Source organism: Beta vulgaris, chromosome 4 (genome assembly GCF_026745355.1).
Source record: "Beta vulgaris subsp. vulgaris cultivar EL10 chromosome 4, EL10.2, whole genome shotgun sequence".
NCBI lineage: Eukaryota > Viridiplantae > Streptophyta > Magnoliopsida > Caryophyllales > Amaranthaceae > Beta > Beta vulgaris.
The window spans coordinates 51,321,235-51,335,547 of NC_079205.1; the positions used below are offsets into that span (position 1 = coordinate 51,321,235).

The 14,313-nt window shown below is 36.3% G+C and overlaps 1 protein-coding gene across 2 annotated transcripts; it reads left to right on the forward strand.

Moving 5' to 3' along the window:
• Window positions 1-1,853: 1,853 nt before the first annotated feature.
• On the forward strand, window positions 1,854-8,140 carry LOC104891043 (sugar transporter ERD6-like 5). 2 transcript variants are annotated; one of them, XM_010676686.4, is made up of 18 exons: window positions 1,858-2,135; window positions 3,685-3,747; window positions 3,958-4,047; window positions 4,230-4,289; window positions 4,393-4,458; window positions 4,566-4,631; window positions 4,718-4,793; window positions 5,120-5,184; window positions 5,301-5,393; window positions 5,499-5,579; window positions 5,787-5,871; window positions 5,961-6,004; window positions 6,258-6,320; window positions 6,424-6,483; window positions 6,628-6,681; window positions 7,170-7,229; window positions 7,450-7,564; window positions 7,721-7,934. In XM_010676686.4, exons 1-18 carry the CDS (start codon window positions 1,989-1,991, stop codon window positions 7,858-7,860), a joined length of 1,428 nt encoding a protein of 475 aa, XP_010674988.1. In that variant the 5' UTR covers window positions 1,858-1,988; the 3' UTR covers window positions 7,861-7,934. The 2 variants fall into 2 exon arrangements, with proteins under 2 accessions (XP_048499246.1, XP_010674988.1); XM_048643289.2 differs by lacking the exon at window positions 7,450-7,564 and having other exon boundaries at window positions 1,854-2,135; window positions 7,721-8,140.
• Window positions 8,141-14,313: the final 6,173 nt, after the last annotated feature.

Sequence of the window (14,313 nt, forward strand, 5' to 3'; positions counted from 1 at the left end):
ATAACGAAATTATTCATTAATATTAATAATTGTAGCAGTTTGGTGAGATTATGTTGCGCCAAGTAGTGCAAGTTGGGCTTGGAAGATGATCTGTAAAGTCAAAGAGAAGTTAAGACCTACGTATCAGAACAATATGTGGCTTGATGGCAGGAAAGATTACACAATTCAGGGAGGTTACCTATGGCTTAGGGGTGATCTGGAGAGAGTAAGGTGGCATCATTAGGTTTGGAACTCAATGAATATCCCTAAATATTCTTTTATTGCGTGGCTTGCTGCATGAGGGAGATTGAGGACTAGGAAGAAACTCAATCAGGCAGGTATTTGTAGTGATACAAGATGTTTGCTCTGTAATGATGGGGTTGATTCCTGCCAGCATCTCTTTTTCCAATCTCAGTTTAGTAGGAGATTATACCAGGGGGTAATGAGATGGTTGCAAATCTACTGTAGTGATCACGAAAACTTATATGTTCACTGGAGGAAATGGGGGAGAAAATTCAGAACTAGACATCAACAGAAGGTGGCTTATGCTAGTCTAGCAGCCATAGTGTATCACATTTGGAAGGCACGTAATCATGCTCTTTAGAATGTTGCTGTATAGAATCCTGAAGCTCTTATCAAGACAATTGAATGTGACATTATCATTAGAGTTAAATCTAAAATCTGTAATAAGTGGAGTGAAAGTGAGTGTATATGGTTTGAGAACCTTATGACTGTTGTAGTGTGAGTTCTGTCTTGGGGCTCTGGTGTCTGTAAGTTGTAATTTGGTGTGTTTGTTTGTTTGTTGGTGCATGTGGAGTTGTGTGAGTTTGTAGTTGGTGCTTTCATGCTTATTGGTAATATAGCTTCTTACATATTAACCAAAAAAAAAATATTAATAATTGTATATATTTTAATCAATATTAAAGATTTTATGTAACAATAATGAATGATTATATAATTTTGAAAAAAATTCGCATGCCAGCTCGCTAGACCCACGAACCGCCAGAATCACTTTTCGAACTATGAAAATATGTAACAGACCGGTGTGGGTTAAGATTTTTCAACCCGTGGCTAGCCCACGCAAACCTGGAATTTTTCACGGTCCGATCCTGAACTGTTAAATCTCAACCCGACCCTTAGCCCACAGACCAGCCCGTCCAATCCGCACTAGTGACCATCGCTAGACCCGATCTGAAGTAACTTTCTTAGGCTCATCATTAAGATAAACAAATTCTCTTCTCATTAAGATAAACAAATTCTCTTCATTGAACTTCCGCAGTGCAGTTTCTCTAACGCTACTAGAAAAAGCTCTATTTCAATCAAAATCAGCAAAAAGAGATTATTTGGTGTACATGGTTTGAGAAGGGGAAGAAATGTAAATGCTAGAGTTGCCCGAATTAAGTTGACTTTTTAATCATCATTTCTTTTCCTTCGGCACTTTTTAATTCCTTTATTATCAGATTAGATCTACAGACCAAATTTGAAAATACATTTTTTATTCTAACTAAAATAAATGAATAAACAAATACTCTTGTGCTCCCGCCTGCATTCCGACTATATTTTTTTTATTTGGTAATTTACTGGTTTAAATAGACTCAGCATTCATGAGCTAGGGGTAAGAAGAGGAATTTTAATTCATAAGAAAACTTTCAGAGATTGGAAACTGATGATTTATACCCAGAAGTATAAATCCACACAAACACCCCAAATATAAGATTGATGAGAATCGAACTCCCGACTACAAGGAGGTGGGAGCTCCAACCATTGAGTATTCTCATAGTCCAGACCATATGCCTCCAGACTGTAACAGCTCTTGACAAAATATAGTAGTTAACACTTCCTAATAATCTTGAATATCCTTGGATCACATGAAACACATACCTTATAATAATAGACTAATAGTACGTGCCCCCACTTTCTTCTTTCTTCAAATACTAATTCTTCTTCTTGTGTACCCAACAAAATAATAATAATTGGTCATACAGAAGTGAAATATAGACAAGGTATACATGAAGATGGAGGAAAAGCTGTTGTTGAAGTTGGAGGAGAAGGGTTCCACTGGTAGTGTTGATGATGATGGCGCCACCGCGATAACTGCCGCTCTCGTCTTCAGCATCTTCACCGCTGTTTGTGGCTCCTTCGTCCTAGGCTATACTGTAAGCTCTTTTCTGATCTCTCCGCCCTCTACTCCACTAGCTCTTATATCCTGCCAAACAACTCATGTATATCATCTAGGAAAAATTGTTTTTAATAAGTCAACCTACTTTTGGTTGATCTCCTCAAAATAAATCACTCTTTTGATTATTTTAGAATAAGTTAACTTGTATCTACATTTGCTATAAATAAGTTAAATCACAATGTCATCCTATTAAAATGTGACACGTATTATAATTTCAACGTCATTAACTCGTTCACAACAGTGTATATACAAAGTTAACTTATTCTAAAATAATCAAAAAATTTACTTATTTTGAGAAGATCAATCAAAGATTGACTTACTAAAAATATTTTTCCTATTATCTATATGTGCGATAGTAATGCAGCCCAAACAAATTAAAATGATGATTACGTTTATATACATCTATTAGGTTGCTAATAATGAGGAAGTAGAAGTAACAATTTATTTCAGTTATTTAATTGAATTAGGATTTCCACGTTAAGTTCTCAATTATTTGAGCTTGTTTGTTATCATTTTTTTACTCGAGTGTTCAGTTTTATTAACTCTTTTGAAAGCAAAAAATATAGAAACCGAAAATGCATAATATAAGATTCGATCTCATAACTTCAAGTTTATATACTAAAGTTTTAAACAATAAAATCAAATAGTTGTTTGGTGTTATAATTTTAAAATAAAATATTAATACATCAAAATTATAATTACCTAAGGTATAGCTCTAGACTAAAAAGTAAAAACTAGTTGTTTTGTAAAAGAGGGATAAGTTCCGAACAACAAATAAAATTAGGGAGAGTTTGGTTCACGAAGTGGTATAGGTTTGGAATTACGAATGAAATTGAGGTGGTATATAATTGGAATTTGATACTTTTTTTTATTTATTTATTGGGAAATTAAGTCAGCCCAAGGACCCCTACCAAGGTTACTAGCCTTGTAGGAACTACCAGCACATTGACTGGTAAAGCATGCAAAGCATGCTAAGGAAATACCCCAATATAATGGGGGGGCAAGGATCGAACCCATGACCTCAAGGATCAGAGGGGAGTGCTCTACCACATGAGCTAGCTCCTCATCCTTTTGGAATTTGATACTTGATTCCAAGTGTTTGGATTTATCTTGAAATGAATTAATTCATGCAAAAATTTTGCAAACAAATACTAAGTATAGGTTTTAGTCATAAAACCCATACCTCATATCTTATTTTTCTCAACCAAACAACCCCTTTGAACTAATGATGCGTGAAACAGCCAATTGCCAATCTTGCAGTAGTTGGCGACAGCTAATCAACTTATGTTTTATCTTGTAAAACAAGGGTAATCCAATAAGGAAGAGGAGAGTTTAGCCCACTTACAAGCTAGGAGGTTCCATCCTAAAAACAATTGGTGATAGGAGGAGTAACTCTTAATCTTATAAAGTGGTTTATTCTCTCATCTTTCTCCAATGTGGGACACTCACCAGTGGGAATTTTATGAGTTTCAACACATTTACATATATACAGTACTAATGTAGTTGATTATCATTTCTATATATAGTGTGGTTACACCTCTCCTGCACAGTCTGGAATCATTGCGGATTTGGGACTTTCAATAGCAGATGTAAGTTGGTTTATGTTTTCTCATCCTGCTCAATTAATGTGCATGCATTTGATTGTTATATCACCTTTGCTTGAATCAAGTTCATTGGTGATCGTTATCAAAACTGCAATTTGATTGCCGCGTTTATTTCTCTATATGTTTAGAGAACTTGTTTCAAATAATACTATAACAAGCCCAGTTTCAATTGATAAACTTGTACTCTTAATGCAGTATTCCCTCTTTGGATCAATACTTACAGTTGGTGGATTGTTAGGCTCACTAGTATGTGGTACACTAACAGATTACATTGGTCGGCGTGGTGTAAGTTGTTATTCCCTTATGATGCTCAACAGCTCAAGTACTACCTCTGTTTTTTTAGTTGCATCGATTAAACATAAAGTGTGAGTAGAAAATGTCTAATCGTTGCAACTAAAAAAAACAGAGGTAGTATTAAGTAACCAAATGTGCTATCAACTTATTAAATATGATCAATGTTGGTGCAGACAATGGGATTGTCAAGTGTGCTCCTCCTCATCGGATGGCTTGCTATAGCATTTTCACAGGTGATTGATCTCGCATTTCAGTTTCTTGAGTTGCCTAGTTGTTTTTGTTTCCAAGTCTGAAAGGAGATTGTCTAATTTATAATTTGTGTTGAGGTTATTGAAGAATGCTTGGTCCCTTGATCTCGGTAGAATTATCATGGGTTTTGCAGGAGGAGTTTACTCTTATGTGGTAATTTTTCCCATATGCTTTGACTAGTGTAATTGTGTAGTGTGCACTTCTTGACTTATAGCCAAATGGCATTATTTGGCGAAATAATCATCTGATTGCCAAAACAGATTCCTGTGTACATAGCAGAAATAACGCCAAAGAACCTCCGAGGCGGGGCAGTGCTTCTCCATCAGGTAAATTTAAGCACTTTCAGTACTCTAAAACTTTCTAGTTTATAATTTTAGAAACTAATCATGTACTAAATTCTCCTTTCTTCCAGTTGATGGTATCTTGTGGAATAGCATTTGCTTACATTGTTGGGCTTATGACAAACTGGCATGTCTTAGCTTTGATTGGTAAAATATTTCTCCATTTTGAATACAAGATTTTCTTTTGTTTCCCCTTCCATCTGTCCCAGTTTGCCAGAAATACATTTTCCATAACATTTAAAGGAACTAAAAGAAGTAAAGAGAAAGGATTTAATCAGATGAGTGATTATGGAACCAACTATAGAGTAAAGGTATAGTGGAATTCTTTTACTGAAAATGTATGTGGCAGATAAATTGGGACAACACAAAAAGTGAATTGTGGCAAATAATTTAGGACAGAGGGAGTATTAGTTATATCAGCCTTATTGAAACGGTAGCTTCATCAAAACAATTTAACTTATGTCATTTTCCAGGTGCTTTGCCATGCCTAGTGCAACTTATAGGCTCATTTCTCATTCCAGAGTCTCCGAGGTGGTTGGTAAGTTGATCAATACTTACTCTGTTACTTGTTTGCGAGTATTCAATTAGGAATAAAGAAATTCAGGAAGTGTAAGTAAACCTTTGAGGCATCAGATTAAACAACATTTCTTGCAGGTGAAGGTTGGTGATGATAAAAGTTATGAAGCTGCTTTAAGAAGTCTAAGGGGCCAGAACATAGATATATCTTATGAAGCAGCTGAAATCAAAGTAACAAACGCCTTATAAAAGCTTTACTTGTATGCTACCTCGAACAACAGGCCTGCTAGCCTGTTTAAGAATACGTATGATTAATTTTTATTGCATTTCCTGCAGGAGTATACTAAATCTGTTGCAAAAATCTCAAAACATAACTTGCACGAGGTGCTGCATACAAAATATGCTTATGCGCTTACTGTAAGTCTTGGAATTTGCATACTTAAGGCTCTGTTTGAACGGTAAATATTTTTAATGAAAAGTGATATTTTAAGGGACAGCAAAATTGTAATGTAGTTTTCCTTTGTTTGGTTACTCACAACAGTGTGAAAACTACTTTTCTAGAAACATATATATTCCTCCCAACCATCCATAACTGCTCGAAATTATCGTTTCATGATGTTGTAGGTAAGCCTTGGGCTGATGGCACTAGCAGGAATTGGTGGGGCAACTGGAATTTTATTTTATGCAACTACGATATTTGAATCAGCTGGTTAGTTATAGGTTAATGGTGGCTGTAATTTGCAAATCGAGTGGGAGTTAAAATTAGAAAACTGACATAGCATTATATATCATTTTCAGGATTTTCAGGTACTATAGGGACTGTGGCAATGGCTCTTACCCAGGTATAAGCTTAGAACCTGTGCAGCAAGAAAACTTCATAGATTATTGTAGGTTTTGTCATTACCATGTTAATGAAACCCAAAAATTGTTCGAAATTGAGGCTATACCCTGTTTACGAAATGTATGTGTCCCGAAACCTCATCAATTTCCATGCTACATTGCTTCAAACAAAGAAAACTGAACTATATATTACTCCTATTTTTAGTCTTTCCACTATAAGTCTATAACAGACTACTTGAACATTTCTACATATAGCTTCCACCCATTATTTTGGGTGTATTCTTGATGGATCATTTTGGAAGACGGCCAATTTTGCTGGTGAGACAATTTTTAAATTATAATCCACTTTCTTATAAGCTTTGAATTAAACAAAAAAAAAAAAAAAAGGAATTCACCATGTCTAACTGTATTGATTCTGTAGTGTTCCGCAGTTGGAATGTGTATGGCTTGCTTTTCAGTGGCATTATCATTCTTGATGAAGGTTTGTTTTGCTATGTTATCTATCTATAACATAAAAGTGTTGCCAATAAATGATATTAGACTTCAAGTTCATATGTCATCTCTAAATTAGACCTTGTGATTTTTGTTGTTTGACATTTCTGCTTGATGTTTATCTTATAAGCAGGAACATGGATGGATGAAAGACTACAGTCCGTATTTGGCTCTTATTGGCATTTTGGTAAGCCAACATTTCTTCTCAAACAAAATTTGCTTGGCATATTCTTTACTTGCTTTCATTCTTCATTGTTTTTGATTTTGCTCAAATTTATTTATTGTTGTTTATCATATATTAGGGTATTTGAAAATGGGCTTGGGTAGCCCAATAAGGAAGAGTTTAGCCCACTTACAAGCTAGGAGGTTCCATCCTAAAACCAATTGGTGATAGGAGGAGTAACTCCTCATCTTATAAAGTGCTTTATTCTCCCCTCTTTCTCCAATGTAGGACACTCACAAGTGGACTTTCAATGGGTTTCAACAAGGATAAAATATCCAATATTGCGCTATTCTTCACCAATTCATATGAAATTATAATTAATGTACTAAATGCTACACAAATGCATATTAGCTAGAGTTATTCTAGGTACAAGACTTCTAGTCAGAACTGATGTTTAATTAGTAGAATAGAGATGATAATTTTTCTTCCTATGTATATCAATTCTTTGACAGATATCTGCTGCAACATTTCCAGTTGGACTAGGAGGGATACCGTCTCTAATAATGTCAGAGGTAAGTGTATCACTTGAGAAATACTGCTCCATTTAGTTGCACGGAAATGGAAATGGAAATGGAAATGGCAATGCGGGTAAACAACCCCAAAATTTGAGAGACGTGCAAGCTTTGCTTGAAAATTTTTCCATTGTTGTTTGCAAATATATTCTGTCCTTAACATTAACTCTTAGGAGTTAACCATGACTTTAACTGTATTCTTACTTGCATGAAATTTAAGATTTTCCCAATGAACGTAAAAGGAGCTGCTGGAAGCTTAGCAATTGTTGTCAGTTCATTGAGTGGTTGGATTGTCTCTTACACGTTTAACTTCTTAATGGAGTGGAGCTCTTCTGGTATGTAACAATTGTTTCCTCTAGGCTGCCATTTTTTTTACAAGTTCTGAGTGTAATATTAGTATGTTCTTCATTGATGGATGAGTCCGAAGTCCGAACTGTCCAAGTTACACAATCTCATCTGCCTGGCTCTCTTCTCTTCACCTCTAATTGCAGGCACATTTTTCATTTTCGCAAGCATCAATGTTTTCACTCTGCTATTCATCTCAATATTAGTCCCGGAGACAAAGGGACGAACATTGGAAGAAATACAGGAATCACTTACGCATACTTTGGATCGGACATATGTACATTAAAACTAATCAATGAGTATGTATTTTTTCGGCTCCTCTGGTTATACTACAGGCAAAGTAAGAAGTCAGAAAATTTATATTCCTAGCCTCTCTTCCTCACCCCTTTTCCTGTATGTTGTGTGAGCTTTGATTAGTTTTAACGAATATAATTCTTTCGCTGCAAACCTGCAAGTGTGTATATACTCCATTTTGTATATATATGAAATCATGGAGTATTGCAGTGAGGAATCTTTGTAAGACTTTCTCTGAGAATGAAGAAAGCATATGGTTATGTGGATCCAAATTTTTTTTATTACATTATTGTTCAAATAAACCTGTCTACAATGCACCACACCATTAAATTGTAACCAAATAACAAGATATCACTTATGATTATTGTTAAAATTAGGGGTGAGTAGAAAAACTGGGTATTCGGTTCCAAACCCAGAACCGATTGGACCCAGTCGGTCCAAAACTAGATCTGGTCCTGTTGGGATCGGGTCTGGGTCCAAATCTGAGGACCTGGTGGCAAGTGGTTCGAATTCTGAGTAGTATTATTTTTCACCCGATACCCACTGGGTATCCAGTAAATATAAATATTTGACGAAACCAGGTCTCAGATTAAGTACCTAGTGATTTTTTTTTATGTATGATGAATAATTTAGTTTTAAAACTTATTAGCTCGTCAATTGGAGTTTGACCGAAATTATATAAAGGGATACTAAATACATACTTCCTCTGTTTCACAATAACTGAAACATAGAGAAAGTGTGAAGTTACCAAGGAATTTAGAGAGAGAAAGTTGGGACCACAATAAAGTACAGTGATGGAAAACAGAGTTGTGGTCCCCTCTTGCTTTTTGGTGGCATATTTGTAATAAGAGTGAACTTTTTTTACCATTTAGAACTTGGTTTCAGTTCTTGTTACTATTTCAAATAATGTGTTTCACTTATTGTGAAACGGGGGAAGTATATGCTATGATTCTTATTTTAGTCGTTATTAAGCTTAACAATAAAACAATTTAGCTTTTGAAGTCATTGGGTACCGGATACCCAATATTAAAATCAGTTCCTACCGATTCCAAAACCAGTTCCAGAAAGTCACCTCCAATCAAAATCGACATTACATCACACTTCCAGAGAATCGAGTACCCGGTGCTGGAACTGGTCCCAACTGGTTCCAAGACCAATTCTAGAGAATAAGGTCCTGGTCCAACCAATTCCAATTTGAGTTCCAAATTTCAAGAACAAGTTCTGACTCGATTCGGGTCCAATTTCCGGAATTTTTGACCGGGTACCTAATTGTGCGCACGCCTAGTTAAAATGAATCCAATTAAGAAAATAAAAAGACAAGAAAAATCAACACAAAATTTAAACTAGTACACTAACAAAGTGTTATTCACATGCGAGCCAGCAATGGAAGAATAGATTTCTCAGATTTCTGGAGATTCGAGGTCGATGGATATATTAGGAGCTAACGTAATTAGTACTCCCTCAATTTATAGCATGATAATTAACCCATTAATAGGGGCCTAAAATAAGAAATAAAACAAATATATTTGTATATCAGAAGTGTTGAACTAATGTGGGAGTGGGATCCTGTGATGGATCGTTTGGAGCGTGCCAGATTCAAGGCATTTAATCCCGATAATTATATAATATGATAAGTGTCAAAACTATTAAAGAATTAATGGAGTATTAGGAGAATGTAAAACTTTTAAAAGAGGCGAGCCACACCTTCAACTAACTAACGGTTTTGCGCGCGCCGCCCCACCCCTTCTCTCTTTCTTTGTTTTTTCTTTTTTTTTGATTAAGAAAACAAACGCTGCCCCCCACCCCTTCTTTTTTTTTTTTTTTCTTGATTAAGGAAACAAACGCTTTCTTTCTTTCTTTTCCCATCTTCTCTCTCCTCTCATTTTCCCATTTTTTTGCCTCATTTTCTTTCTCCTCTTATTTCCCCATCTTCTCTCTCCTCTTATTTCCTCCATTTTTTCCTATTTTCTCTCTCCTCTCATTTCCTCGAGTATGGTTGATTAAATTCCCATCTTCTAATTAAATCTATGAGTAATCTTATTTATTTGTCAAGTAACATCATATGTACACAAACATAACTCTAATTATTATATAATAGCTTGAAATGTTTATAAAAAGTAATTATAAGAAAGGTACAAGTAACCCATTAGTTCATAAAAAGTATCCCCATTATAAATTTAAAGTAATCTCATTTATTCATAAAAAGTAAAACGCGTTGCTTTCCAATGCTAAGGTGTTACTTTTAGTGAAATAGGGATTACTTTATCGAATGCTAAGGGGTTATTTTATTAACACTAGGGATTACTTTTTATAATTCTAAGGGGATACTTTTACTGAAAGTATATGATACTTTTTGTAATTGTAAGGTGGTTACTTTTACTATAAATAGGGGTTACTTTTACTGAAAGTATAGGTTAGTTTTTGTAAGTATCATTTACTATAACTAGGGGTTAGTTTTACTATAACTAGGGGTTACTTTTACTGAAAATGTAGGTTACTTTTTACTATAATTAGGGATTACTTTTATTGAAACTAGAGGTTACTTTTTGTAATTTTAAGGGGTTACTTTTACTGAAACTATGGGTTACTTTTTACATTTATTATAGGGTTACTTTACACTTATGTAGGGGTTACTTTTTGTAAGATGGGTTACTTTTTCAAATACTAAGGGTTACTTTTTTGTAATGTTGAGGGGTTACTTTTTGTAATTATAAAGGGTTACTTTATACAAACACCAAAACAATTCTCAATTCTCCATCCCCTCTGTTTGATCAAACCATGGAACCACCACCTTGTAAGATAAGAGTCAATTGGAACTCCATCAACTGTCAAAGCACCACCATCAACGCCCGAAGATCTCTCCAATTCATCGATATAACGCCCGATCTTATGCGTCACACCTTCCACAATGCATTCGCCTACGAAATCACCAAGAAATTAAAATATCATATTCGATTATACATTGTCAAAACATGCTTAAAATCAAACAATTATACCCTGAGAAGTTCATCAGCAAGTGTGAGGAGCGAATATAGGGTATCAACACGAAGAGTAGGCACATTGAACTGCAAAATTGAAGGAAATTGACATCAATTGGAAATCTAAAAGAGGAGAGAGAAGAGAGATACTCGGTATAGAGGAGTGTCGAAGGATTGTTGCTTTAATGGCGGAAGAAGCTGAGGATGGAGAAAATGGAAAATGGAAAATGGAGAGAGAGAACTCGATATCCTTGCATTACCTTCCGCCGAAAACTTGTCCTTCGGTGATGACGTCGGTGACGGGGACAACACCAACAACACGAGCATGAGTTTAATGAGTTCGAGGAGGATCAGAGGAGGAGCTGGAGGTCGGGAGGGTGCTCGGTGGGTGGCGAGATGGTAAGAAGCGAAGAGTGAGGAAGGAGGATGCAGCGATGAGGGTGGCCGCACGCTTTAGCTTTGGTGTGGCCTGTTTTACCAAAAACGCACTGGTATGAGAATATATGCACATAAACTAATCTTGTAAGATAAGAAACAAGAAACAAAACAAATATGTTCGTATATCAGAAGTGTCGAAATACTACGGGAGTGGGACCCTGTGATGGATCATCTGGAGCGTGCCAAATTCAAGGCATTTAATCCCAATAATTATAAGATATGATAAGTGTCAAAACTATTATAGGACTAATGGAGTATTATGACAATATATGCATAGAAACTAATGTAACACCCCAGAATTTCAAAGCGGAAACGAAAGAAATAATAATAGTATTAATAGGACGATGGCGGAAACATCGTCTTCTGGGAATGTCACTACTACAAGAAATGCGACTATATAACTAAGTGATAACCAACGTAAGTAAATAGTATAAACAAATTAAATTAATTAGAGTAATAACTAAAAGAAAAAACTGATTCTCAAACTAATAAAAAGTCTAGGCCTAAAACACCTAGCTTTTTAATGCTCACAACTGAACTCGAGCCCAAAACCAAAGGAGAAACCCATCAACATAACCTGCAAAATATACAACAACTTCCACAATCAGTGGGGAGTAACTAGCAGTTCTCCCAGCTCAAATAGAAACAAATAATGAACTTAAAAGAAATTAGAAGCAACATCAAAGAACACATTATCAAGATACCGTACTCAGTACGAGGTACAATATTCATAAGCAACTGACCGTTACTCACTACGAGGTACAAATTATCATAAGCAACCGACCGTACTCACTACGAGGTACAAACGACAACCATGCAACAAATGCGGTCAACGATGCAACAAATGCAACAAATGCGATCAACGAGCTCAAACATAACAGACCATACCGCCTGTGAGTAGACTCATTGGACCATACCGCCCAAGGCCTACGTTGCATACTCGAGGAACCATACTGGCCTTTTCGAATAGCTATAATCTACTGATCATACCACCCGTAGTAACCAATGGACCATACCGCCCAAGGTTTAGTAACCAAATCCTAGGACCATACCGCCCTTAGGATAATCAAACACAAACTCCTAGGACCATGCCGCTCTTAGGATCATCACACAAATTCCTAGAACCATACCGTTCTTAGGATCGCATATATCTAGAACCATACCGTTCATAGGGTCAATCAAACACAAATTCCTAGGACCATACCGTCCGAAAGATCAATCCAACTCTACAAGCACAAGGTATACACGATAAGGTATACACGAAATCCATCTAATCCAACTTTCATAGGTATACACAACAAGGTACACAAGCAAATCGAATTCACTAACGAACAAGGTTCGAATGTGTAAATGCACAACAAAGCATAAGCCCTCAACATACTCCAAACCAAACACTTAAGTCGACCAAACAATACTCAAACACCCTTGGTATACATATCTAAGACCACTCAAGCAAAGGTACACAAGCTGTAGACCAAAAGGAAACAAAAACGCAACAACACGACTCAAGAGGCAGACCCCTCGTCGCGAGGTGCGACGAGCATCGCGGGTCGCGACCTCGTCGCGAGCAACCCACTGTCGTGGCCTGCGAGCTTCGCTCGTTCGCCCACAACAACTCCTTCGAGGCTAGCACCAGCCACCCACGCCTACTCCAACCTCAATGACACATCGACACACACGCCAAGCACTTCCACAAACATCCATACTTCACCAATAACAACAACGATAACTAAGATTCCAAGACGCAATCCAAGTAAATCAACCAAAACTTATTCTAACACACTTAGCATACATGCCTAACACAACACCAATCATCCTCACATCAGGCTAAATCTCATCAACAACGACAACTTCTCAAAATCCAAAGATAACCCAAGTGAACTAATAAATCAATTTAACCACAACAACAACAAGGATACAACTAATCAACAAAACTTAACAAGATGATCATAGTAGAAATCCAAGGTATGAAAACAACACCAACAACCATGAAATTACATGTAACTTCAATCATAAAATCTCTAAGTTCCACCTAGCATGATACTACGTTCTCGAAAGTGATTCTAACAACCTAAGTTCACAATCTATTCTCTATCGAACTAGAATAACGCTAGTTACCTGGATCGTCGGGAGGAGAGCTGAGTATAACGAGATTCGAGAAATATGCAAGCAATCCAATTCCTCCATGACGACAATTGTACCAACAAGTCACTAGGCATTTTCTTCTCAAATATTGAAAACTCTTATTTCGCACTGCTCTGTTCCGACCTTGATTCCCAGTGTTCAAAAGCTCGGATTCCAGATCGCTCCGGTCAAAATAAATAACAAGATGTCATCAATGTTCTATACAAATTTGAAGACGATCCAACGGTTACATCTCCGGCTATGGTTATTTTCATGAAGGTGCGACAAGGAACAAAAACCGGATGACTCGTCTGATTGCAACGAAAACTGCAGTCGCGTCTTTCTCTTTCTTCAAAAACAAATTATACCACGAGCAAGAGCTTTCCGAGTAGATAGATTTTGACTACTCACACACTCAATTCGGATAAGAAACGAAGGAGATAAGATGCAAAGAAAATAGGTCTACAGAAATGGACGAAAATCCGAGAAGAGAGAAAAACTCTTTCTCTTCCTCTCTAAGGATTGGACGAAAAGGGGGGTTACAATGCAGCAGCCTCATCTGATTAATAACCTTATAAAGCAAAGGTTTAAAGGTGATTATGAAGGTGGGTTAAAGGAGAATTAAATAGGGAGTTACAAGAGACTCAAAGGTTAGCTTCATAAGCACGCACCAAAACTCTTCATCCTCCATTCCATAATTGCTGATTTTCGGCTAGCATGACACGCCACCTGCAATGCAACATTTCATCACCCAAGTCGGTCCAACAACGTTACAAAAATGCTACGCGACAAAACCGGATTCTAAACACCCAAATAAATAACGAAACTAATATAACAACTTGAAATAAATATCTAACAACTTAAAATAAATATATATAAATATCACAACATATAAATATATATAC

What these genes read in the sequence shown, in the direction of transcription:
- LOC104891043 (XM_010676686.4), top strand. Translation starts at nt 1,989, where the DNA reads ATGAAGATGGAGGAAAAGCTGTTGTTGAAGTTGGAGGAGAAGGGTTCC. An exon ending in GCATGTCTTAGCTTTGATTG is followed by an intron (nt 4,794 to 5,119) that starts GTAAAATATTTC and finishes GTCATTTTCCAG; the next exon opens with GTGCTTTGCCATGCCTAGTG. An exon ending in TGGCAATGGCTCTTACCCAG is followed by an intron (nt 6,005 to 6,257) that starts GTATAAGCTTAG and finishes TTCTACATATAG; the next exon opens with CTTCCACCCATTATTTTGGG.